This window comes from Mytilus galloprovincialis, chromosome 1 (genome assembly GCF_965363235.1).
Source record: "Mytilus galloprovincialis chromosome 1, xbMytGall1.hap1.1, whole genome shotgun sequence".
Taxonomy (NCBI): Eukaryota; Metazoa; Mollusca; class Bivalvia; order Mytilida; family Mytilidae; genus Mytilus; species Mytilus galloprovincialis.
The window spans coordinates 88,693,549-88,721,051 of NC_134838.1; the positions used below are offsets into that span (position 1 = coordinate 88,693,549).

At 31.2% G+C, this 27,503-nt stretch overlaps 2 protein-coding genes across 15 annotated transcripts in view; one reads left to right on the plus strand and one right to left on the minus strand.

Annotated features, from left to right (window-relative positions):
* The window catches only part of LOC143043418 (uncharacterized), an 83,160-nt gene extending 55,962 nt beyond the window's left edge, over positions 1–27,198 (plus strand). For 3 of the 14 annotated variants that reach the window (XM_076215733.1, XM_076215749.1, XM_076215738.1), the window contains 11 exons: positions 7,871–7,947; positions 8,412–8,783; positions 9,520–9,707; positions 10,737–10,775; positions 13,453–13,488; positions 14,811–15,054; positions 16,341–16,405; positions 18,276–18,322; positions 22,981–23,016; positions 23,732–23,751; positions 26,977–27,198. In XM_076215733.1, coding sequence (XP_076071848.1) covers positions 7,871–7,947; positions 8,412–8,783; positions 9,520–9,707; positions 10,737–10,775; positions 13,453–13,488; positions 14,811–15,054; positions 16,341–16,405; positions 18,276–18,322; positions 22,981–23,016; positions 23,732–23,751; positions 26,977–27,106 — 1,254 coding nt within the window. In that variant the 3' untranslated portion in view covers positions 27,107–27,198. Of the gene's footprint in view, positions 1–7,870; positions 7,948–8,411; positions 8,784–9,519; positions 9,708–10,736; positions 10,776–13,452; positions 13,489–14,810; positions 15,055–16,340; positions 16,406–18,275; positions 18,323–22,980; positions 23,017–23,731; positions 23,752–24,922; positions 25,838–26,976 lie in introns of those variants that run through there. The other 11 variants (XM_076215773.1, XM_076215767.1, XM_076215743.1 and 8 more) reach the window with 11 other exon arrangements.
* On the minus strand, positions 3,615–6,165 carry LOC143043525 (uncharacterized). The gene has a single exon (XM_076215804.1). It carries the CDS (start codon positions 4,984–4,986, stop codon positions 3,667–3,669), a length of 1,320 nt encoding a protein of 439 aa, XP_076071919.1. The 5' UTR covers positions 4,987–6,165; the 3' UTR covers positions 3,615–3,666.
* Positions 27,199–27,503: the final 305 nt, after the last annotated feature.

The window sequence follows — 27,503 nt, forward strand, 5'->3', positions numbered from 1 at the left end:
ATTTTTTCAAAAGTTTTTTTCAATTATACTATAGGCATACAGGGATTCTGAAACACGAAGAACTTATTTAAATTCTTCTCCCTCACAGGAATAAGACTTCACTGAACAATTTGATATCATCTTATCTCCTATAGACACTTGTATTTCATTGATTGAAATCGGTCAGTGTGTCTGTAATAAAAAATCTTTTGTCATGCTTATGTCTCATTAATTTAACAAATTGACATAATTGATATAATTAAGGTCATCATATCTTAATTGGTGCGTTTTTATTTGCCCCCTGTAATAAGATAACAATGGCAACATTTAATTATGAACTAGTTATCTATTTCGTAGGATCAGCTATACATGTATTAAATTGATTTTATTCTAATATATACGGTACTATCTGCACATAGTTAAGCTTTAGATCTAAAAAAAAAATGCACCTATATAGATTTAACAAAATATGCTTCAATTTATAGAGTCAAAAAATGGGACAATAAACTTTAACAAAATACAAAATATCAAATGTCCAGATTGTCTAGCTTATTTCATTTTGAAAGATGAGTGTCATACCCTTGTTAAAAAGAATATGTAATAAGGGTATAGTGCATTTTTTTTTTAAAAATTTGTGAAATAAATTTTAACATCTGACCTTGAAGTTTAAAAAAAGGTGTGTTAAATATGTAGAACAATGACAAAGTATGCTTGGTAACCATAATTGCCTCGGTTTTGTTATTATGGCCCATAGAAACTATTCTTTAACTAAATCTTAATTGATGTGTCAACTAACCAAATTACATGATCAAAGTATTTTAAAAACTGAAGTTAGATGTAAAACTTAACAAATGCAATGAAAAGTGAAATATAAGTCAATATGTTCAAAGGATACCAAGTGACATTGCACTTTAAGATATATTTGAAAACTATAAAATTTGACAGTAATTTTATGAATAAAAGTTATTGAAATGTGAATTGTATGAACACTAATATAAATCTTCATAAAAGTCAATGAGTGAAGAATTGTAGGTCAGTGTGACCTGAATCTGAAGGAAAGCTGATTGGCATACCAAGATGTGTGGAAGTTTTAAGTTATATATCACTTGACTTTGGTGTAGGTTATACAGTATCAGAGAACTGAATTTAAAAAATAAAATTAAACAAAAGTTGACTACTGCCAGAAGGTATTTTAAGTTATTACTGTCTGTTTTAACAAAGAAATGTCCCACTCAGAACATTTTGAATGGCTGGAAGGATATAGTGATACTTGATTTTGTTGTTGTCCACCTACAAAGAGTGTGTGTTCAATAAGTGAAATGTTAGTTTACATACTCAATACTTTTGTGTATAAAGATATACAAAGGAGTTTGTGTAGGTATAATTATGGAGACTTTGCTTACAGTTACTCTATTTTAATTTCCCCATCACATTGCATGGTTACATGCATTGTTTTGTCTATGTGATTTATAATGTCAAATAAAAGAATATGATATTGTGTACCCAAATAGTCAGTCAGTTGCTATGTGTGTATCTACATCCTCTTTGTCACAAATATTAATATTTTATAAAGGTTCATAAATGAAACTGTTGTTTATTACCCCCTGTAGTTACTATCTATTTCAATCAAATAAAGTGAGGTCTTTGTTGACGGGATATATTGTTTACCTCTCTAACAGTATCCCTCTAATCTGTAACTCATAATAGATTGTTTTGATTAATTATAAATTTTTCTGTCAATTTAAAATCCTTACAATAGTGAAGGTATGAAATGCATAGAGAGAGTAGTTTGGACATGTTATATGAAAAATCTTTGTGTTGGGGAAAATTGTTCATTAAATATTCATTAACTTAACACTTTCAGATATATATGCAAATCACCATTTAAAAATGAGAGTGTATTGACATTTGGTCCCTTTGTACCGGATGATGGAAGGAGTATTAACATGTTATGAGAGAATAATTATATTGCCTTATTCAATGTATTTGAAGTATGTTACCATCAATATCATTACCCAATTTATGTCATGTTGAACCTTGAAGAGGAGCTTTTATAGTACATTCAAACATCATATATTTAAAACTATATGAGCTGTCCTTTTAACATAAAAATTGTTTATGGAGTTTAGTGCATTTCATTATATATCATATAGATACTTAACAGTTCAGTAAATTACCTTATTTGGCTCTTATTTAAGAGACACCTCTTTGCAGACACATGTTTCTTTTTTGGAGAAGGAATGCCTTTTGTCCTTATGCACTGGCTTTTCAATTCATATTCAATAGTTTTAAATGGTTTTTAGTTCAGACTGGAACCTTTTTTACTTCAAAACTGGTGGGTTTTTTTCATATAGCGGAGGACAGACCCCTAATTTTTGTCTTTCATGATACATTTCCAATAACCATGATTACAAACAATCATAGTTCTTTTGTCATTACCTAATTCAAGAAGTTACACCAGATATGGGATTTTCCCTGATTATTTGCCATGTTTAAAAATACAAATATAGTACTTTTATTTTTTAATACCATTAATATCCAAAGATTATCACTTTTTAAGAGCATTTGAGTTTTACCCTTGCCATTCCTAAATGTAGTTTTTAATTTTGATTTCATAAGATGTAATAAATGAACTCTTTTCAAAATGTTTAATGCTTTTTATAATTTTTTGTAAGGATCAAGAAAATAAGCTAAATATAATCCTAAGTAAAATCTGGTCTTTTGTTTTAAATCTCTAAGCTGATTCCAACTTAAGTCACAAACTGATTTTTTGTAGACCAACAAATTTTTTTAAAATTATGAAAGGTCATAAAACTTTACGTTGTACTCCAAAATCAACCAATCAAAATGTTGGATTTCATGTTTCGAGCATGATTTTTATGCTCCATGCACTGAGCAAAGTTTTATGACTTCAACCCCAGATCTGGCCTGATGTTTTTTGCCTCAGAATGCAAGACATGAGCATATAAGTCCAGCAGCAGTGTATACAATTTGTATTAAGCTACAAACAATGTATCCATCATGCAGGGTTCATCTAGACTTGACCGCAAGGACCACATTTCATAGTTAAGGTTGCATGATTAGGTCTGTTTCTCAAATATTGTTAGTAGTAAATCAACTATAATTGGTGTATGGAATGATTGTTAGATGTTAATGTCAGTCTGGCAGGTTTCATCTGACTTTGAACTAACTCATTTTCACAGTTCATTGGTTGCTTAGTTTTTGTTTAGACTGTTTTTCTGATGCTTTAACAATAGGCTAACAAGGTTTGGTGTATAAAATGATTGTACAAAGTACATCGTCAATCTGGCAGGCTTACATGGAGAGTTGTCTCATTGGCAATCATACCACATCTTCATATTTCTGTTACATGTATATAATATGCAAATCTTGGCAAAACCAAGAAATCAAATATTTACCCCAAAAAAATATTAGTACCAACAAAAATAAATAATTTTACAAATGTCATTTAACTTCCTTAACTTTTAACTAATTCATCTTCTTAAATGTACACAAGACATTTGTGTGTGTCCACACTTGTTCATTTTTTATGTAAACGTTTTTTGAAAGAAGTGTATACTTTGAACCTCTATTTCAGAATTTTTGATTGAATGAATTGAAAAAAAAGACTGTAAAACAATAAATAGAAACTTTATAGTAATAATAATAATTTAGAATTAACAAATATTAAACAGTGTCTTTGAGCAGAGTTTTGGAAATGGCAGTGAGCTGTCCAGTTTTATCATATTCCATAGCAGTCTTACCATCTTCATCCAGATAAGTAAAATTAGCACCATTCTTCATCAAGAAGATAGCAGTGTCTATATGTTTTTCATGGACAGTCACATGCAATGGTGTTTGTCTTTTTCCATTTATACTATTAATGTTAGCTCCACCTTGAATGAGTAAGGAGACCAGTCTATTGTTTCCTGAGGATGCAGCGTAATGTAGAGGACTTCCACCGTGTAAATCACGGAGATTGATATTGGCACCGTATTGAATGAGATCCTTTGTCAGTTGATCCTGGTTATTTTCCACTGCAAAGTGTAAAGCAGTTTTATTACTTGTACTTATCATGTTAACATTGGCATTGTTCTTAAGTAGAAGTGAACAGATTTCTGGTGCTTGGTGACCAGCAGCAATGTGAAGTGGAGATTTACGAAATTTGGTAGTTAAGTTGACATCAGCGCCACTTTCCAGAAGTGCTTTAGCTATTGCTAAATGGTTATTTGCACATGATAGATGTAGGGCAGTACGTCCCATTCTCTTCTCTTTCAAATTAATGCTAACATTACTTCGTTTCAGTATCAATTTAGCTATGTCTGTGTACCCTGCTGCTACAGCTAAGTGTAATGGTGTCATACCAACCTCATCTTTACTCCAAACATCTGCCCCTTTTTGTATTAGTAACTTTGTAAGTTCAGGATGTTGATATATAATAGAGAGATGAAGCGGTGTTTTTCCAGTTTCATCTGCAGCATTTATATCGGCATCATTGTCTAGCAACAATGTTGACATTCTAGTATTGTTTTTCAGAAGAGCGATATGCAGGGGTGTTCTTTTGGATTTGTCTGTAATGTTCACGTTTGCACCTTCATCAAGTAAAAGTTTAGAGGCACGGATTTTATCACTTTTGACAATCTTATGAAGAATTGTTATTCCACTTCTTCTGTTGACAGTACGATTAACATCAGCTCCATGATCGATGAGAATTTTAGCACCACAGAGATTATTGTGACACAGAGCATTGAAAAGTGGAGTGTTTCCTTCAAGATCACGACAGTCTATGTCTATATTAAAATCTATTAGAATTTTAACTACATTAGGACGGAACCTCTGTGCCATCGCATGTAAAATGGTTGTTCCTTCACTGTTAATATTTGTACACAAGTCATTACAATTATCCTTATTCTTTTGAAGAACACGGACTACATCTAAGGCATCTCCATATAATACAGCTTCCATTAGTTTATCAGTTTCCTTATCTAAAACTTCGTAATTTGTCATTTTGATGCAAGTCAGTTCTTTCAGCTTCCTGCTCCTTTTATGTATAGTTATTTAACATGTTATCAAAGCACAATCAAAACTAATTTTATGTCCTTTTTACACAATGAAATCCTTTTAAATAATCCAGTATACTAACACGCTGTTCAAACTTACCAAAGAAACTCCCAATTGACAAATGGGAGTGAAAGGCAAAGTGACGGATTTGAAGAAAATTGTAAACAAATTAAATAGATGTCATATATTTTATAGGTAGACAGGTAGATGGTACTTCTGTGTTGCTATCATCTACTCACTCTTAACAGTAGAGAGTTTTATTCTCTGTAATTGTTGTTTTACGGCTTTCCAATAATGACACGGTTGAATTTTATTGTACAGTTTATAAATATTTGTCCATTTAAAAACTAATACTTGAATAAAATTTCCTTTCTATTCAGAAAGATTAATATAAGTATGTTTAATGAATGTTCCAAAATAGATTCAATAAATCCTTACAATTTACATCCATTAGTCTCCGTGTGTAATCCAAACTGTATTCTCTCATAATTCAGATTCCAATAGAACTTTCCATTATCATTTTAATTCTTTTCATCACAATTTTTCTCCAGATATGCTCTAGATATCACACTTCTATATATTCATATTTTAATCTGAATGAAGATTTTAATGGTATTAATTTTTATTCTCTCTCAATGGCTGATCTTTATATGTCATATATATATATTAGATCAATAAACTACAGGATTGCATATATGTTTATCAGGTAAATAAGAAATATTGAATTGAAATTGATTACAATCGTAAGTTTCTATGAAGCTTTATTCCTTTCCTTAGTGACTAACTTTGAATATCATGTCTCCATTCTATTCCATTGTAAATATTGAATGTTAGACAGTACATAAATCTACCGTCATAATCCAGCATGATATTAGTTCTTTATCTCGTTTGCATTTAATCTTTGTATCAAGTTAATAACACATACAATAAACGTTCGTAATTTGCAGTTATTTTTCAGGTATTTAAACTGGCTCACTTATCCCTTTTTGACAGATTGTTCAATTTTTCTGACCTAAACAAAACAGGTTGTTTGGTGACGATACATCATTCCGTAACAAGATAGGATGTTTCTGTATGATATCCTGTCCGACAAGTTCGAATCCATTGAAATCAAATTTTATTTAAAGCTTTTTTGTTAAACTAATGAATCCATGATAACATATGCATCATTTATTCAATTTTAAATAAATTTTTGAATGGTTTATTTTTGATCTTTTATATTCATATATTTAATAGCTGACTTTTTAAGGGTTTTCATCTAGCGACTTTCTTTTGATCTTCATATTAGTTATTTGTACTGAATTATTATAGAAAACTTTCATATACACAAGAATAAAAGATTGGCATAACTTGAGAATATTGAAAATTATTCGAATGACTTTAACTATTAAAATTGAAAGGTCAAAGTGGTTATATCGGGATTACACCTACAATCTGATTTAAAGAATTAGAAAATAAGTCCAAGTGGCCTTGAATTAATTTGTTATAATTAATTTTCTTCTAAAGTGTGCATGAATGAAAAATGTATAGTTGTTAATTCTTGAAGCAGAAAAAAATTAAATTAACATAGGTTTTATACCAAAAGCTTCTTAAGTCTCACAGTTATTGTTTGTACGAGGACGCATTTGATAAATCAAATGTTATTTTATATGTTTAAATAATATTTTGACACTATAAATATATTCAAATTGGTAAAGTTAAATATGTCACCTTAGGACAGTATGTTACCTATTAAGATTTAACAAGTCCTTTTAAATCTGAAATACCAGCATACATATGATGTTTAACTGTTGTTTCAGACAAGAGATTTAATAATAAAGCTTGTAAAAATGATAAATCTTATATCAACACACATGTACCATACTAATATAGGTACTTTGAAAACATATTTCATATTCAGCTGTCAGTCTATATCAGACATTTTATATGTTTTTGTATGTTTCTACCCTAACTTGACAGTACATAGTGGGGATTGTCATGTCTATGTATTGTTAAAGCAAAAATTTGGATCCAAAAAAATCCTAAATTACTAGAACACACTTTTTTACCTTGAAAATGTCATTATGTTTTATTCATGTATATATTAGGTTAAGTCCATGATACAGTATTGAATTTTAAGTCATTTTGTACCAGCATTGGAATTTTTTACCCTGAAAAAGTCATTTTGTACCAGCATTCGATTCAACTTACTCGGAAGTCTTTGTCGTTTCAAAATGCTAATTACTAACAAAAGTTTACCCATGCTATTACAGTTTGAATTCACCTCTACAAACTCTGATCAAGTTCCTATTATCTTGAAAACTGTAATAGATGTATAGAAACTTGATATAGCACAAATGATAAGAAAGACAAGATGCACTTAAGGCTGAAATCTTCAGTCAACTCATTGTTGGAGTTATTGTTCTGAAGAGATATTTTTTTTACATAAACAGAAACTTTTTAAGGGAAATATTATCTGCAGAATAATTAAATTAAGATCTACAAATATGTCAATATGACTGAAATAAACTATATCCATTTTACCGATTTTTGACTGCGTTATATATAGATTTTTGACAGGTCTATTGTTAGTTCAATTCTTATAGTATTATTCCCCTTTAATGATGATTTTTAGTAAAAATTGGCATTTTTACGATGCAGGTGAGGGACACAGGTTCATTAGAGCCTTTAGTTTATATTAATGAATAGAAGAAGATTTTACTATCAAATGATTTATGCATATTGACTATCATGAACTGAAAAGAGTAAATATATTTAAAAAAAAATTGTAAGTGAAATCAGATGTCAGCATGTAATAACTATGTTATTCATAATGTTTGCCTATTTTCAGAATATTAAATCCTCACCAGAAGATCACCATACACATCATCATCATGATCATAAACAAGATGAAAAGGAAGAGAAAAAGTAAGATTTGGGAATTCTTTTTGGATTAGATGTAATAATTAGACTGTCATATGTTTTGTAACACATTGCATAGTAAAAACCCTTTAGAATAAACAAAAATTAGTATGTTTTTAGTATCACCACTTTTAATAACAAATCACATTTATAGCATGAAATTTGATTGGTTGACTAACAGAAACACATTAGAATAACAACCATCTAATTTGGATTCAATCTTGTTATTAATGCAGATTTAAAGTCTTCAAATTTAACCCCAAAAAAAGAATATTTTTGAATAACAATTGATTGATAGGAAAAATGTTTATCACTAAACGGGAACATACATGTGAACCTCCCGACGGGAGTACAATAAGCCCATTTTCAGGGGTCTCCTCCCGTCCTCCTGTTTAGGAGAAAAAAATCCTGTGTATGAAATATTTCATGAATGAAATCTGTTTTGGAAATTTAAGTTCTTGTATTTACAGGGATAAGGAAAAGATTGGATCAGAAGAAAATTTAGTACATAATTCATCAACTGAAAATGTGACAAATGAACAGTTATGTAACAAAGAAAACAAGGAACCAAAAACTTTTAAAGAAAAATATGAAAAATCCAAAATCACACCAAGAGAAACTAAGACAACTGATTCAGCACGGGAAAGTACAAGTGCTCCCACTTTACAGATTCAGATTCCATCTTCAGTTGATATCAAGGAAGAGGTCAAAGGTAAAGAAGGGAGAAGTCCATCTAAAGAGGTTACAAGAGCCAGTAATATCCCACCAACTGAGGGTCTGTCACCTGATAGTACTCATCCACAAACATCCAGCAGAGGAAAGGCAGCATTCATGATTTCAGGGTAATTATCGTTACTTGGAAATAAAAGGATATATGGCATAGTTGTACATGAGACAACAAAATACTTGCCAATGACAGCTGAGGGCATGATTTTGCACGAACAACATTTTCAAGTTAAATATATGACCTGTTTATGTATTCATCTACAAAACACCAATAAGACTTAATAAATATATACTTTTTTTCTTCAATTCATGGTTATAATCTATACAAGGTGGGGTTGTTTTTTAGCCTTTTTCAGTATCTCTGAGTCCCATCACTCATAACACTTCATAACAGTGTACAGACCACCATAAAAAAAAAAAAAAAAACGTTGATTGAACATGATGTGCAGAATGATACATAGCCAAGTGAACTTGTTTGTAAAAATTGAAAATCTTTCATTCAAATCTTCTTGACAGTTTGTTTTGCAGTTATCTTCTTATTCTTTTTAACACTGACCAATACCTCTATCTTGTTGGTGTTGAAATAGCAGAACTGGGTTTAAATTACTAATTTATCGAATATAGAAACTACTGACCAAAGTTTTGAAATGATCGCAGATTGTTTTATTATTCTCCATAAAAAAAAATCTGACCACCAGGAAAGAGCACAATATTAAGGAAAAGAGGATGTTATTGTGGCTATGACAAATGGAAGATATTCATGTCACACATATGCTTTTTTAAATGGTAACCAATCATGATGACACCCATGAAACTTTTTAAATGTTTTTATGCTGATGTTTTTTATTTTAGTACTAAGCCTGTAACAGGAACAAGACCATTCTCAGCAGTTGATGCATACAAGTATATTGTGGCTCACCCTATAAGACAGACGACAGGGTCAACAGAGAATAGCTTCTCAACATCTTACCAGCAACAGAGAACAGAATCGTGGAAACAGAATGTCACAGCACGTCCTAATACTACTGCACCTTCTACAGGTATCTATCTAACACATGATTAATTAAACCCTTTGTTACAGTTAAACTGTAAAAGGTATTCATGTTTTTTTAAGTATCTGCTGTTGGCTTCAAATGGGTTGATCTTAAAACCTGTATAATGAGTAATCAAAGGTACCAGGCTTATAGTTTGATATGCCAGATGCCCATTTCGTCTACATAAGACTCATCAGTGACACTCAGATCAAAATAGGAAGAAAGCCAAACAAGTATAAAGTTGAAGAGAGTTGAAGACCCAAATTCCAAAAAGTTGTGCCAAATATGATAAGTAAGATAAGTGAAGGGAGCATTTTGTTTTATCTGGCTGTATGTCTGTTTGAACCAAAAATAGTTTTTGTTCTGTATCTTAATAGAAAAACAAAGGATATGGGATATTCATCCATGACACAAAATAATTAAATACACAGCAAGAAAACATACAAAAAGAAAAGGAACAGCACTTTTATTGCTGTTCTTCATCTCAAAGTCACAGTGAGATCTTAGCAAAAATAATTTGGATAGACTATGTAAGATGTAACACCTACTAATCGGGCCTGGTTAAAAAAAATCATTCTGGAAAGTAGTACATATTTAAAACATATAGTTCATACACACAAGTATAAATCTTAAACTATGCAGCAAATATTTTAGTATGTAAGGTATCTGTTGAAAGGTGAAGGACTTTAAATATGCCTCAACCAAATGTTATAAAACTTATACAAAATGCTTATTACCGCCAAACATAGATCAACTTTGAATTTGGGTGACTCAACATTCACTTTCACAAGTTATGTACCTTTGTAAATTGAAAAATTGTAGAATTTGACGGATGTTTTCAAGTATGGTCATTGGTGTCCCATGGACACTTTCTTCATTCATTTCATGTATATCTTTGGAAAACTGAAATAGAACTGACAAAACTGTGCCAACAGTAAAGTTAAACCATTGATTTCAAAAATTGTCACAATTTGTGTATGCCTGCAAGTATTGCATTGTTGAACTAAGCGATTATTTAACCTATATATTATATAGATGTTTTATTGAGTATAATCGCAACACCTGCTCCTAGTGGTAAGTAATATATATGTGTGACATGTACACAAGAGTTAAAATTACACACTCATTGCATACACACAATATCAATTAGGTATTAATTACAATGCAATAAGTAAAATCATCATTTGTCTTCTGTTTAAGGAAATTTTATATTACATTGAAATTGGTTTTTTTTTCATTAGACTCTAGTTTGATAGTTTGCTTGTTTCTAAATTTTCAGTTTCAATCTTTCCATACACCATATGGTAACAATCTAAAAGCTTTTTTATGGCTCCACAACGAAGTAATTCTCAAATTCTGTAATTCAGTCAATCCATCATTCCACAACTAACCATTATACAGAGTTTTCTTCTAAACACCTTCAGATATTGGGCTGATTTTTAACCGGATTTTTGTGACAAAAATGTCGGTTATTGATTTGGGGATGTACGGCGGGCGGCCGGGCGGGCGGGCGGCAATCAAATGTTGTCCGTGCATTAACTCATGAACCGTTCAACCAAAGCTTTTAAAATTTTAATATGTTATTCCTGACAACTATACGAAGGTCAAGTTCAATAATGGCGATTTTGACTTTTACCGTTCAGGAGTTATGGTTCTTGAAAGATAGAAAAATGGAGTTGTCCGTGCATTTACGCATGAACTGTTCTACTAAAGCTTCCCAAATTTTAATATGTTGTTACTAATGAAAGAATGGAGGTCAAGTTCAATAATGACGATTTTGACTTTTACCGTTCAGGAGTTATGGTTCTTGAAAGATTGAAAAATGGTTTTTCCCGTCGTGTCCGTGCATTTTCTCATGAACCATTCAACTAAAGCTTTTGAAATTTTAATATGTTGTTACTGATGACAAAATAGAGGTCAAGTTCAATAATGACGATTTTGACTTTTACCGTTCAGGAGTTATGGTTCTTGAAAGATCGTAAAATGGCGTTTCCATTCAGGTTGTTGCATTTACTCATGAACCATTCAATCTAAGCTTTTCAAATTTTAATATGTTGATACTGATGACAAAATGGAGGTCAAATTTGATATTGACGATTTTCACTTTCACCATTCATCAGTAATGGTTCTTGTGATATTGCCAGGACACAAATAAATGTTAATAAATCTGGTTTGCTGTCGTTGTGACAGCCTCTTGTTGGTATGTGCGTTAACCATGATGAGTTACAGATCAAGTTTAAGTTTCTTTCCGCTCTGCTAATTTTTTGCCGAAAATTACGGGCTTTGGATTTTGATAAATTGTTGAAAATCACAGTTATACAGACTTTTTTTCTAAAGGCTTTCAGATATTGGGATGATTTTTGGCATGTGCATTAACCAAGATGAGTTACAGATCAAGATTAAGTTTTGTTCCGCTCGGCTAATTTTTGCCGAAATTACAGGCTATGGACTTTGATAAATTGTTGAAAATCACAGTTATACAAACTTTTTTTCTAAACACTTTCAGGTATTGGGCTGATTTTTGGTATATGAGTTACTCATGAGTTACAGATCAAGTTAAAGTTTCATTTTGCTCGGCTAATTTTTGCTGTAATTTCGGGCTTTGGACTTTGATAAATTTTTGAAAATCAGAGTTATACAGAGCTTTTTTTCTAATGCTTTCAGATATTGGGCTAATTTTTGGTATGTGAGCTAACCATGATGAGTTACAGATCAAGTTAAAGTTTTGTTCCCCTCTGCTAATTTTTGACAAAATAAAGGGTTTACAACTTTTGAAAATTGTTGAAAATCACAGTTATATAAACATTTTTCTATACGCCTCCAGATTTGAGCTGATTTTTGATATGTGAGACTACCATCATGTTTATGTCCACATGTCATGCATGTGTTATTGAAATTGCAGATTTTTCAACTTTTTGAGACGGGGCCGTTCGTGTCGCTTTGACACATCTAGTTGTATCTGACTTGGTTATTAGAATCCTAGAATGCTGAAATTTCACTATATCATTTCTCTTACACAGAACTGTATAGCACACTTGAACATTTTGATCATCATGACCAACATTTCATTATTGAGTGATAAGGGGAAAGTTAGAATAGTGATGTAACCTTTATTTTTTTAATGAAATTGACAATGTCATCATAGGTAAAATAGTAATCAACAGATAATCATTGATCATCTCAACTCGATTGCTTTTCTTACTTTCACTGTATCGGCTCAAGCGAGAAAATCAATCTTGTTGAGATGATCAACGATAATCTTTAAATATCACATCAAAATGCTGTGTAATTGGGTAAAAAGCAACATTCACAAATAAGTGAAATTTTTATATTTTGATACAGAAGTGTCACTATCTAGACCAGCACACTGTTTACATTGTTTTCCATTTTAGATGCACTTCATCTGTTTTATTTTTTGAATCTCCTTATTACATAAATGGCACAATGACTTGAATAATCTTTTAACTGTCTTCCTTTTAAACTGTTTGCAGAAAATATTTGAAAGTCAATGGAAATTGATTTAATAATTGAAAATTGTTGACAAAGTTATGAGAAAATATTAAAATAAATGTATGTAAAATTTATCTCTTCTTTAGAATTCAATTTTTGTATGGTCACTGTTATGATAAACGAAAGGGTCTATTGTTGTTAAAAAATAATAATAATGTCAACTTTTAACTACAAAATGAAAGTTCTATCATAGATGTATATTGTCAGTAATATAAATTGAAAATTATTTTTATAATGTTAGTGATCATGCCAGCCCTTGGATTCCGTGGGAGAGCTGGTAAGATGTGTGAGAGTTATATCACGGATGTGGGACCAGGTTTTGGATATGCACTTGATAAGAATTTAATGTCACATTATCTTTTCTCTTTTTGACTTAAGTTTTGAATAATTATCACACTTAATAATAAAACATCTCCAATGTTATAATTTCCATTTCCAAACATGCATCTTTATTCCTTTCACCTGATAAAATACCTCAAAGTACTATTAAATGTGTGTTGTGTGTGTTTTGATAAAAAAAAACTTTATCAAGTAAAATATTTTTAAGCTATATCAAGAACAATTTTCTTTTAAGTTTAGTGTTGTTATTATACCCCCGCTTTAAAAAAGGGGGGGTATACTGTTTTACCTCTGTCTGTCAGTCCGTCCATCAGTCCGTCAGTCAGTCCGTCCCATGAAACTTTCGTCACATTTTTCTCAGGAACTACACATCCACCCTTTCTGTAATTTGGTATCAACATTTATATATGTCAGCCATACCGTGTGATGCGTTTTCAGATTCATCACTTGACAACTTCCTGTTTACCGAACACTTGTCTGATTTTACACATGATAGCCAAGTTGAAAATTTTCGTCACATTTTTCTCAGGAACTACAATACAAGGATTTCTGAAATTTGGTTTCAGGATTTATATAAGTCAGCTATACCGTGTGATGCCTTTTCAGATTCATCACTCGACAACTTCCTGTTAACCAAACACTTGTATGATTTTACACATGATAGCCAAGTTGAAAATTTTCGTCACATTTTTCTCGGGAACTACAATACAAGGATTTCTGAAATTTGGTTTCAGGATTTATATAAGTCAGCTATACCGTGTGATGCGTTTTCACATTCATCACTCGACAACTTCCTGTTTACCGAACACTTGCATATTTTTACACTATTAATATTATCCACTTGCGGCGGGGGTATCATCAGTGAGCAGTAGCTCGCAGTTTCACTTGTTTCCTTAATGTAAACAGAACATGTTTGGAGGTGTAGGTCTTGTATTTGTCTATAAAATGTCACTAGTATGTACAGGTAAACATATTTATTCCTTCATTCCTGTACAATTTTTAAATTGTACAGAAGAGTCTTTGTTCACTGTTACAAATGTATTTTTATTTTAAGATGTCATGATTAACTGAATCTGCTGAATCATATCTGCTGCTTTTGCCATTTATCTAATCCATCACATCTATCAGTAGAAATGGAAACAAGCTGTAGCCTTTCTTTAAAGTTTACAGCAAGTCATCTGTATTTCACCGTTATAATAATCATGCTTTTAGGCAATAATTCTCTCTAAGCTTTTTGTATTGATAAATTGTGTTTTACAGCAAGAAGAAAGTCACCTCCTCCTCAAAGACCATCCTCTCCTGCTAGCCGTGGAATACCTCCTCATCACAGACCTAAAAGTGCTGTTCTACAGGTCAGAGCTGGAACTGAATGGTTGGCTGGAGGACGTGACCTTCACTGGGAAAAGATGTCACAACGACCTAGAAATTCACATGTTCCTGGCTGGAAAGATGGATTACCAGATAATTTTCAAAGGCCAAGATCAGCTGTTGCCAATAGGACTTAGTATGTCTATGATTTTGAATATGGGTTCAGTTTATACTAATAATAACACAACAGTAAAACTAGTTCTTTTCAAATTGTGATAGTGTTATATTTTCATTTTTTATTGATAATCTGCTTCACAGAATTTGCAGCATATCCTTTTCAATCAATCAAGCATTTTATGCTTCTTGCATACCTGTCAACCTGTGACGATGAAAATGCAGGTCATGACCTGCATTGAAGAATCAAATATCAGGTCATAACGTGTACGAACTTTTTCGAGCTGAATTTCAGTATTTATGGTACATTTTCTTATAATGTATATCAAAGATACCAAAACATCAATGCATGTTCACTTTGTTAAGTCATTTTAAATCTTATTAAATATTATTTCATTGCACTTTTAAAATTTTTATAAATTTGTGTAACTCAGTCTTATGTGCTTTACTTTTTGAGAAAAAAACTACAATCATCAGAGCTGGAACACTAGAATTTAATGTAATTCTTAAATGCTTGAGACTATTGACTATGTAGCCTTGAACCATAATATTTTTCATTGTACAAGGAAATTAGACTATGATAAAATATAGTAATACAGTTAAAGGAAGTATAAATGTAAAAAATAATTTTCAACTTTTTTTAAAAAATTGTATAAAGGTATAAAAATAATGAAAAGTTATTTTTCAATATGTACTTGAATTTTGTATTTTTATGATTTAATCTTTTTCACCCATAAAACGTAAATATAAGGAATAATTTTGAATGGTGACAAATAAGGGGAAGTAACTCTAGTTCAGTTTGTAAACCAATGGTGCAATTTATTTACAACCTAAAGCTAAGGTAATTGGTGTTAATTAACAGTGTGTTTGACACCAAAGCTGTCAAGTGAAGCCATGCACTTAATGGGTCACTTAATTTGACAGTTTACATAGCTAGATGAACTTCCTGTTCATGGAAGAATTACGAATTTGCCGGTATTTCAAAGGAAATTACTTATGAAATCAATCTCAAGGCTAAGGCTAAGAAATACGGGAGAAATCGGGTCATTTTCGGAATTCCCAGGTTATTTCAATGACCCGGCGGGTGTTCCGGGTGATCCCTCAGAATTGTGAAAATCTCGGGTCACACCCGCAGAATACGGGTCAGTTGACAGGTATGGCTTCTTGGCATAATGATATCAAATTAAATATTTGTATGTGTTAAAAATCAACATGCTACCACATGATAAAAAAAAGAAAGTTTTTGTTGATTAAATGGTTAATTGGTCTATATGTATCAAATGTTTAATATTGTTTTTTTTACTTCAGTAAAAGATCAAGGGCCTCAACTCCAGTCACACCATCATCACTTGCCTATGATAATATGATACATGGTAAGATAGAATACACTGTAAGAAAAAGTCATTTAAATAGGAATAATTTATAAACAATATTTTCCTGTAAATTATTCAAGTTTATTGTCACTATAGCAATGAATCTTATATGTGAATTGTCTTAAAAAAAATCCTTCTTATTACACTCTGTAATACATATCCTGTGTTCACACTTTGCTTACAAGGATCTGTCAATGCTCCGACGTACTCTCTGTGTTAAAGACATTTTGGCATTGCCTGGTTCTTTCTTTAAAAAAAAGCACATATTTTTATGCCACCGCAGTAGCAGAAGGGGCATTTAGTTTTACCCTTGTCTGTACGTACGTCCTAAAGATGGTTGCCGTTTCTAACTTAAGTTTGCCTTAACCAAATGTTATGAAACTTGTACACAATGCTCAGTACTATCTAAACACAGATTAAGTTTGAATTTTGGTGGCATCACTTTAGCAGTTCTAGAGTTGTGCTCCTTTTACAAATTGAAAAATTGATAAATGTGTCTCTGTTCTCTTACTTTAGTTTGCCTCAACTAATTGCTATGAAACTTATACACAATGCTTATTACTATTATATACATGTGAAGTTTGAATTTTGGTGGTGTCACGTTAACTGTTCTAGTGTTATGCCCATTTACAAATGGAAAAATTGGAATAATTAAGTATAAATTTGGCTGCTCACTCTAACCATTCTTCAGTTATGTCCCTTTATAACTTTATATGATATGCAAGCAGGGGCAACATCTTTGTCCCATTGACACATTCCTCATTTTTGTCGAGCCTTCGACTTTAGTCGAAAAAGCAAGATTAAGCGATCCTACATTCCGTCGTTGTCGTCGGTGGCGTCCACAAATATTCACTCTGTGGTTAAAGTTTTTGAAATTTTAATAACTTTCTTAAACTATACTGAATTTCTACCAACCTTGGACAGAAGCTTGTTTATGATAATAAGAAAGTATCCAGAAGTAAATTTTGTAAAAATAAAATTCCATTTTTTCCGTATTTTACTTATAAATGGACTTAGTTTTTCTGCGAGGAAACATTACATTCACTCTGTGGTTAAAGTTTTTAAAATTTTAATAACTTTCATAAACTATCCTTGATTTGTACCAAACTTGGACAGAAGCTTGTTTATGATCATAAGATAGTATCAAGAAGAAAATTTTGTAAAAATAAATTTCCACTTTTCCGTATTTTACTTATAAATGGACTTAGTTTTTTTGCCAGAAACAAAACATTCACTCTGTGGTTCAAGTTTTCAAAATTTTTATAATGTTCTTAAACTATCCTGGATTTCTACCAAACTTAGACAAAAGCTTGTTTCTGATCATAAGATATTATTCAGAAGTAAATTTTGTAAAAAAAAAAATCACTTTTTCCGTATTTTACTTATAAATGGACTTAGTTTTTCTTCCAGTTAACATTACATACAGCTATTCTGCAGTTAAAGTTTATAAAACATTTATTAGATTCATAAACTATCCTGGATTTTTTACCAAACTTGGAAGCTTCTTTCAATCAAAAGACAGTATCGAGAGGGAAATTTTTATTGATGTTTTTCCTCATTTTTGTTGAGTCTGCGATTAACAGCAAAAGTAGGAAGACACTGGGTTCCGTGGAACCCTTACGAATTTTTTTTTAAAAAGAAGCAGTAATTTCATCACCTGATTTAAAAATTGCCAGAACAGAAAGAAGAACAGATCATTATAAAATCCTTGTAAGCAAAGCATGGATGCAGGATGTATATTTTAATCAAATTGTGATTATTGTTGAATACAGAAGAACCAAAAAATTATTTGCATATTGGAATATTTATTATGGTGTATTTATCACGTGAAAATTGCTCTAACCATGTAAATATGATTCTTGCTCATTAGCTGACCAATCTGTTGAAGTAGACGAAGACATGAAAATAAAAACTTTGGTATGGAATTTACTGCTTTGGTTTGGGCATTGATGTAGATGCATTTTAGATTTGCATTGGTTTATCTATGACCAGTTATGATAGGGTTTTGGCACTGTACAGTTTATGGCAATGGAGGTTTATGTTTCACTATGGAAAATCACATTTTTTTTAATTTTTCCTTTCATTGTTTACGCCATAGATATTATTTTAATAGCATTTCTATTTTTATTTCCAGTTTTGTTTTAAAAGATTTTATAATCTTTGTACAGAAACTATTAATAGAACAATTTGACTATTTCAAAGCTTTATGAGTAGTGGTGCCTTGATAACTATTGTTTATTTATTTATAGTTTAGGGGAGAGGGGTTGTTTTCCAGTTATTAGCTTTGCACTTTTTTCCTGTTGTTTTGCTGGAATTGAGGTTTCACCTTAATTGGGTAGGATATGACCATATTTGAAATTTTCCTGGAGGTTCAAAATTTATTATTGGTCAAAAGCCAACATGCAACAGTCATTTTAGTCACTTTGCCTAACAAATATGATAAAGAGTTTGAAACCTTCCACTATTTGTAGAGGAGCTACTTTTGAGCTTTTTTTGCTTTCGTGTTGGCTTTATCACAAGTCTATTTGACAACAATATCCTAAACATTCAGATAATAGTGTACAGCAAGCAATATGGCCACCATTACACAAGCTGATTTATATGGTAAAATCAAAACCTAAGGTACTTGAAGTTGATACTTTAAAACAATGTTTTAACAGGAGGTGACAAAAATTCCCCATTCAATTCAGAAAAATGTGTATATGCAAGGTGAGCAATGGGTTATTTATGAAGCTTATGTATAAAGATGTCCATTTATTTTGTATTTTTAGTCTGTGAATGTTGTAAGTAGCAGATGTTTTGTTATTTTTTTACGTATAAGTTTTACCTTATTCTTGATAATTTTCTACATATACCAGTTGTCATTGATAAACAAGTGAATGGAGATACAATGTATAAGGCTTTGAATAAAATAAATGAGGGGAAGAAAACTGAATAAGCAATCACTATGTCTGACATAATTTCATTTTTCACAATTTTTTTGTTTTTGGCGTTAAAGAGTTTTTTCTATCTGAAGTTATTCTTAAACTTCATTTGGATCAATTTGATAAATATTTAGGATTTTTTAAAAGAATTCACTCACTTAAAATCAATGAAAATTGGTATTTGATAACCTTTAGTAATTTCACATTGAAATATCACCTGTTATACCACACTAGTATTACTAAAGCACTAAACAGTGGTTGTTTTTAATAGATGTATACATTACTGTGTTGGTATTGTATAAGATAAATCCCAATGTTTTAACCCTAAAGTTATACCCAAAGTAACAATTAGACAGGCTGAAACACTTGTGTCATTTATTATGATTGTATAGGAATTACTTTTGTTACCTGTATATTATTACTGTTAATGCATCAAACTAGTTTATTAAACTTTGCCCCTCTTTATGAATAATTTATTTTTAGCACTCTTGGGACAGTATTTATATATTCCCTTTACCAGAATAAGGTTTATTGGTAGGCAAGTTTCGATAGTATTAAGACCTTAAATGGAAGTTGAAAAAGTTAAATTGACACATATATTTGAAAATTTGAAATGTTATAGAAGTAACCACTGTTTACATGCTGATAAACTTTTAAGCTTACTTAGAAGTCACCACTTATTAATTTTACTGCACAAAAAATATAACCTACTTTTATTCTTATGTACATGAAATCTTCAAACACCTTTTTTGAGAGTGAGAAAGAGAGCAGAAGTATAGGAAATGATTTGTACTTGTACATTCAAGAAGGTAACACTAAGTGTGTTAAATTATGAATATATTCTGTTCCTCAATAAGTTACTAATCATTTATGTTACACCAAGTCCATTTAGGTACTTATGTTCTCACAGATATAACTTAGTACTATTTAAGGGGGATGTTGTCTGTAGACAGTTTCATGAGTATAAGAATTATATTGTATCACATCATTTCTTAGGTAAAGTTAGATGTGATGTTGTGTTTTTTTGATTCCTGCTCTTTATGCTTCAGCCAGTGTGGTTAAGCTTTGCATTAGGCTCATTGAAATTATAACCCTTTACCTTCTCCCTATTTGAATAAATTCTTGTTCTTTAATGAAACAAAAGACATTGATCCTGTTTTTTCTTATTTTCCTAATTCAGCATATTAATTTTTTCCTAGTTCACAAAACCTATATATTATGCCTCAACACTGGTAAAGTTTTATATTTTTATGCCCCACCTACGATAGTAGAGGGGCATTATGTTTTCTGGTCTGTGCATCCGTTCGTTCGTTCATTCATCCATTTGTTCGTCCGTCTGTCCCGCTTCAGGTTGAAGTTTTTGGTCAAGGCAGTTTTTGATGAAGTTGAAGTCCAATCAACTTAAAACATAGTACCGGTACACATGTTCCCTATGATATGATCTTTCTAATTTTAATGCCAAATTAGAGTTTTTAGTAACATTTTACCTCAAATTCACGGTCCATTGAACAATAGAAAATGGTAGTGCGAGTGGGGCATCCGTGTACTGGGGACACATTCTTGTTTGGAAATATTTTAGGTCAAAATCCAGCAAGGGGATGTATATGCATCTAAAAGATGTACTGCTATATATTAAAAAGTCACCACTGTAAATATCTCACTAAAAAAAATAGTACTAAACAAGACTACAATGGACTCTTTAATAGTACTAAACATTACAGCAAAATGACTTTAAATACATTTTAGGTACACCATGATATGATATCTGTAAGTCTATATCTCTGAATTATGATTTTATGTCTGAAATTAACCAATATTTAAGGAATGACTGTAATATTTTTTCTGTCTATGAAGAAATAACATAAAAAAATTGGTGCACACTGAATAACGCGTGTAGCTTTTCCCATCACTTTGCGTCCGGCGTCCGTCGTCGTCATTAACTTTTACAAAAATCTTCTCCTCTGAAACTACTGGGCCAGATTTAACCAAACTTGACCACAATCATCATTGGGGTATCTAGTTTAAAAAATGTGTGGCGTGACCCGGCCAACCAACCAAGATGGCCGCCACGGCTAAAAATAGAACATAGGGGTAAAATGCAGTTTTTGGCTTATAACTCAGAAACCAAAGCATTTAGAGCAAATCTGACATGGGGGTAAAATTGTTCATCAGGTCACAATTTATCTGCCCTGAAATTTTCAGATGAATCCGACAACCCGTTGTTGGGTTGCTGCCCCTGAATCGGTAATTTTAAGGAAATTTTGCTGTTTTTGGTTATTATCTTGAATATTATTATAGATAGAGATAAACTGTAAACAGCAATAATGTTCAGCAAAGTAAGATTTACAAATAAGTCAACATGACCGAAATGGTCAATTGACCCCCCTAAGGAGTTATTGTCCTTTTAAGTCAATTTTTAACAATTTTTTATAAAATTTGTAAATTTTTATTAACATTTTCCACTGAAACTACTGGGCCAAGTTCATTATAGATAGAGATAATTGTAATCAGCAAGACTGTTTAGTAAAGTAAGATGTACAAACACATCACCATCACCAAAACACAATTTTGTCATGAATCCATCTGCTTCCTTTGTTTAATATTCACATAGACCAAGGTGAGTGACACAGGCTCTTTAAAGCCTCTAGTTGTTTCTGTCTGACAATCGGTAAGACAGTATTGTAGGTTGTGTCTGACCAAACAGTTTTTTGTCTGTCCATATACAAAAATCTATTAATTAAGCTTGTGTTGTTTATATTCATTCTTAAATTTTCTCCCTGGTCTGTGCTCCTCATATCTGCACTTTTTGTCATGATTGCTTCTTTTGTCAGTCGCTTGCTTTACTTTCAAAGGCTAACGCTGGTCTTGAACAAACTTCAGAGTTAACATTTTACCTAGAAGTAATAATTTCTTTCAATCTGTGCACAGTCATTTTTTAATGCATTCTAATGCAACAGCGTTTGTAACATTCATTTTAATTGGATAAAGTCACTAACTTCCAAAATTGACAGTTGATGCTATGGAATGTATGCGCAAGCGCAGACGATATATGACAAATTTTGAATACATGTTTTAACGTTGTTTTCAGTCAGTTTCATAAGAAAGGAGATAACAATATCGATTTTAAGCTCCAACGTCATCAAATTGGTGATTTGATGGTCGCAAATACCCGTTTACTCTCTCTGCTAATGCTTCGCCAGTAAACTTTATTTGTGACCATCAAATCACCAATTGATGCTGAAATACAATACAGTTATCTCCTAAATATTTAGTCACTGAACGGAGACAATAAAAACACTTGACATATGCACCAGAATTGACAAATGATTTGACAGCATGCAACCATTTCATTGGTTAGGACCATAGCACCGGCGACATTAAGTATAGAATGTGTGAAATAATGTTGTAAACAATGCTGTGCAGTATACAGTTCCTGATTTTAATTGTGTGAAATAGTGTTGTAAACATTATTGTGCAGTATACAGTTCAGGATTTTGACTGTGTGAAATAGTGTTGTAAACATTATTGTGCAGTATACAATTCAGGATTTTGACTGTATGAAATAGTGTTGTAAACAACATTGAGCAGTATACAGTTCAGGATTTAATATAAAAATAAAGGGAAGTTAATCTTAATAATTTCATATTTCAGCAAGTTACAGTTTTAAAGCATAAATTTGAATGGAAGGTACTTCATAAGTTTGTAATGGGGTAGATTTAGTTGTAGTAGGATACAGTTTAGAGGATAAATTTAGTTCTTTGCATATCATAACTTGTTTTGGCTGAATGCACAGTATATGCTTGCATCAACTCATTATCATCATAAATAAAAAATAGTAGTGGAAGTAAAAAGTTATACATTATTAAACTTTAGGTGTTGTAGAGGGTAGCACTGTCTGAAATAAATAAAGCACATAAAATCAAACAAAGTACTACATTTTGAAATAACCCTGAACATCTTAAGACTTTTTTTTTAAATACAAATGGGAGAGAACTTGAATTAAGTATATGTCTTAATCTTCAAAGAAGCCATCTAAAAGTTATTATTCACTATAATTTACAGTATGAAATCAGTTAATTAGACATTTTCAAATTAACTTTGACAATAGTGAAATTTTCCATTTATGGCTTTCCTGTAAAACTATTTTTAAAGCTTACATTTTAGTATTCTTACCATTGAAGTGTCTTGTCTTTGTTGGTAACTTAACTTCCAACTTGTTATTTGTGTATAAATTTTTCCATATATATCTTCCCTGTAAAAATATTTTAAAGCTTACATTCTAGTATTCTGACCATTGAGGAGGTTGTCTTGTTGGTCATTTTAAATTCCATCTTGTTATTTGTGTATATGTCAAAGGAAATGCTTTATTGAATAACAGTATTTAAAAATTCCATTGTTTCAGAAAACTGATATTTTTCGATTGTAAGTCTTATAAGTTTGTATTAATTTTCTGGAATACATGGACAGCACTGGTTACAGTTACAGTTATTATATTTATGCATGACAAGAACATATTATGTTGGATTTTGGCTTTGGATAAGTATTACAACTATATACTCATTTGCTCATATTCACCAGGCACTGGCACTTTTGATATTATCTCCCTTATTATAATTTATTAAATTACATTTTTTCCCTTTTGCTGGAAACTAAGCAGAATGTTTTTGGGGTTATAGTTTTATATATCAATTGAAAGGTTGGAAATTGTCTAGATAAAAAAAAAACACACTAAAATTGCATCTAAACATTTGAATGTTATAATGATGTGGACCAGTATTATTATGCTAAAGAGTTGAAAGTTTTTAAGAAAGATATTGTACTAAATACTATAACCTAAATGCACATGTTAGTTTTAAAAGGTTTTTTTTTGAAAGCACATTTCACATCTAAATAAAATCTTTTCAGAGCATAGGTAGCTCAAACTTGACAGTCTCCCATAAATTTTACTGAAATAAATGTAAAAAAAAATCCTCAATTTGATGTTTCAGGCAATTCAGGAATTGGTTATAAGGTGTCATACCACCAATTAAAAGTCCCTATCTGTTCAACCAAATTTTGCAATTTTCACAGCTTTCTAAATATTTTACCTTACGTTTAACTTCATAGAAACTAGGTATATCCTGAATCGTACAGGTCTCACCTTTCTGCATGCCAATTTTCAACATACATTCCAAATCATATAAGAAAGAAGAGAGCTTCCAAAAGGAGGTACCCCAAAAAATAACCCCTGGTTTTCTGGAAATCTTAAATTAGTATACTATGGAGCGCATTAATCCTCAATTTTTAATGCAAACTCATAGACAAGTAAATTTTAGCTCAAAATGGTCTTAATATATTTCTCTTTCAACAAAAGTTTCATTTCTGCAAATTTGTTGGTTAGTTTAGGTGAACAATGACATCAAATGCACTATTTTTTGTCCGAGTAGGCCTACTTTCACATACGTTCTAAATTTGACGGAGTAATTGGTGGTATGACACCTTATAACACAGAATTAATACTGAATGGAAAATCATGAAAAAAGTCAAGTTTGAGTTACTGGGTTTTTCGAGATTTGCACAAACACTAATAAATTTTCCTTTTTTTCCTCACTAGGTTGGCGTTCCCCTCAAGGCTCCCTACCTGAATTAACTGATCTTTCTGATTACTATCACCCTCATCAACAACACCTTTCACGGATGCTCGGTTCATCACCACAGATAGGCCAATCACACTTCTATAACCCGCCACCACAAGATACAGTTTATAGGTAGAGCTAGTCACATCAATAATGTTGTGCCATATTAAATCATGACGCTTTTTTATACTGACAAATTTGCATTTGACTTTTTAAAAGCAAATATAAGTGAATAATAATTTTGTAGTAATGCTTGCATTATTCCTCATATTTTAATGCCTTTCATTAAGATACATCTAGTCATGCAAAATTTTGTACTAAAATGATTTTCATTTAATTTAGCTGTGTTAATTTCATTTGTGATAATCACTATTTTTAAATATGATTATATATATTCCTGTCTTATGCTGCATTTTATAGTTTTTAATTTGGATTTGATTAAACTATAGCTTACTATTTTGTATAAGTACACTGTTTTAGATATAATAGTCTTGAATCTGTAAGAAACTTGGATTGAAGCCTTGAGAAAGCAGTTCTGAAATTTATTGATTTTTAATTTTTAAAGTATCATTTGATAATCACTGGCTGCTTGCTCAAATTGAAATCTATGACGGAAAAAATATTTTGAAATATTTGAATATTAAGAAAAAGCATGAGTACAGTTTATTTGCTATGAACTTAAATTCAAGCGACATGAAACCATGAAGAGTATTTGTGCACAACATTAAGGTCACATTTGACCAGATGTGTTTCTTAGCTTAACCTATTGACATTGTTAACTTGTGTTGGTGTGTGCCTGACTGTGAATTCTATGGTGGTGGGATCTGCAATTTGTACCGAGTGCTGTGCCTTTGTCATTTCTTCATCAGATAGTTTTTCATTATCCATCAATGGTAAGCATGTTTGTAGTATTATTGTATTAATATAATACAGATGTTTATTTAAGGTATTCTGCAACACAGTTTGATATTAGGCAACTATCGAGAACATTTTTTTAGAAAGCATGATTCTTGAAACTTTCAGAACTAACAATTCTATAATTAGTTTTTCTTTTATTGAATGAGTATTTTTCTTGGCTGCAAAAATATAAATGTGCTGTTGATATGTCATAGGTAGCAAGGTACTAAACAGTTTTATCTTATTTTTCACAAGAACTGCAACAAAATTCAACAAATGCAACTTGCAAAATAATAGATAAGTTAACGAACTATCTTTTCAACATGCAAACAAATTTTAAGCAGGCATTCACTGCAGTCTAAGACTGTAATAAAATGCTAGCCCTAAGCCTATGGCTTGTAAAAATAAAAATAGGTTTGGGCTAGTGAAAGTTCATAAAAAGTTGTTTAGACCTGTAAAAGTATGTTCTTGAAATGAGCTTAAGGGCTAGTAGGTATAAAAGATTTTTGCATCAAATATGACACTGTGCGATTCCATGTGAAACCATGTAAAGCTTTTTAAGGTAGAGAAAAAATAATCTAGTTTTTGACAAAAAAGTGAAATATGGCTTAATTAATTTACAGAAAAAGCAAAGCACCAAATAATTGAAAAAGCAGAAGAAAGGTCAAACTTTTGAAATATTAGTTTGATGATATAGCCCCTAGCATTTCAACATATTTGTACATTATTAGCTTTCAAATGTAAACAAAATAAGAAGACATGGTATAATTTCTAAACTGTTTAAAAGGTTTGAGCATACCTGAAGAAGAAAAATCCAGAAAAGTGATTAGGAAGTGCAAAACTTGTCAAGTGTTAATTTTTGTTTTCTAAATACCAGTGAGACCGTTAAAAGATAAATAATAGTCTCTGGTTAATATTTTTTTAACTTTCAACACCATTATACATTTCAGAAATATTTTATTCTCTTTGCTGACTGAATTTCAAGCACATCGTCAGAATTATTGTGAAACGCAGTCAAATCAATCTTACCTCAAATATTTGAAATCACAAATATTTGATGTTTTTAAGGTTTGACTCTGCTGATGCATGAAAATACAGCTCAAACCTATATTTTAAGATGTATATATACTTTCAGCACACCCCCCTGCAGTCCTCGTGCCAATAGCCCTATAAAGATTCTACACTTAGACTGCATCATTGAGACGGAAGATACAGCACTCTGTTCCAGAGCAGAAACTCCTACTCTACAAGATGTGCCAATTTAAAAATACCTCATCAATTCATTATGATGATCATTAATCTCTAATATTATCATCAATTTGTTACCTGTTTTATTGTGGTATTTCTTCTTCTTCTTCTTCATTAAAACAAATTAAAAAAATTATGATTATCATCTATATATTCAAGCACTAAATTTATCAAGTTTATGGATTTTTTTTTATTTACATTATTTATATTTTTGTCAATAAGTGTGACTGTCCACATTGTGATATTGAATAGTGTTTTATTAAATTTCAGTATCTTTTTATAATCCATACTGAGGATCTTTAATTATGTTTTTTTTAATTGTTGAGTCCATTTTCTTTTTTAAAAATTTGGACCATAATTCTCTGTTCTTTATGTTTTAATACCCCCTTAGTTAAGATTCTTTGAATTTTTGTT

Bases quoted from the DNA above. Each gene is read 5' to 3' on its own strand.
- LOC143043525 (XM_076215804.1), bottom strand. From the start codon at position 4,986: ATGACAAATTACGAAGTTTTAGATAAGGAAACTGATAAACTAATGGAA.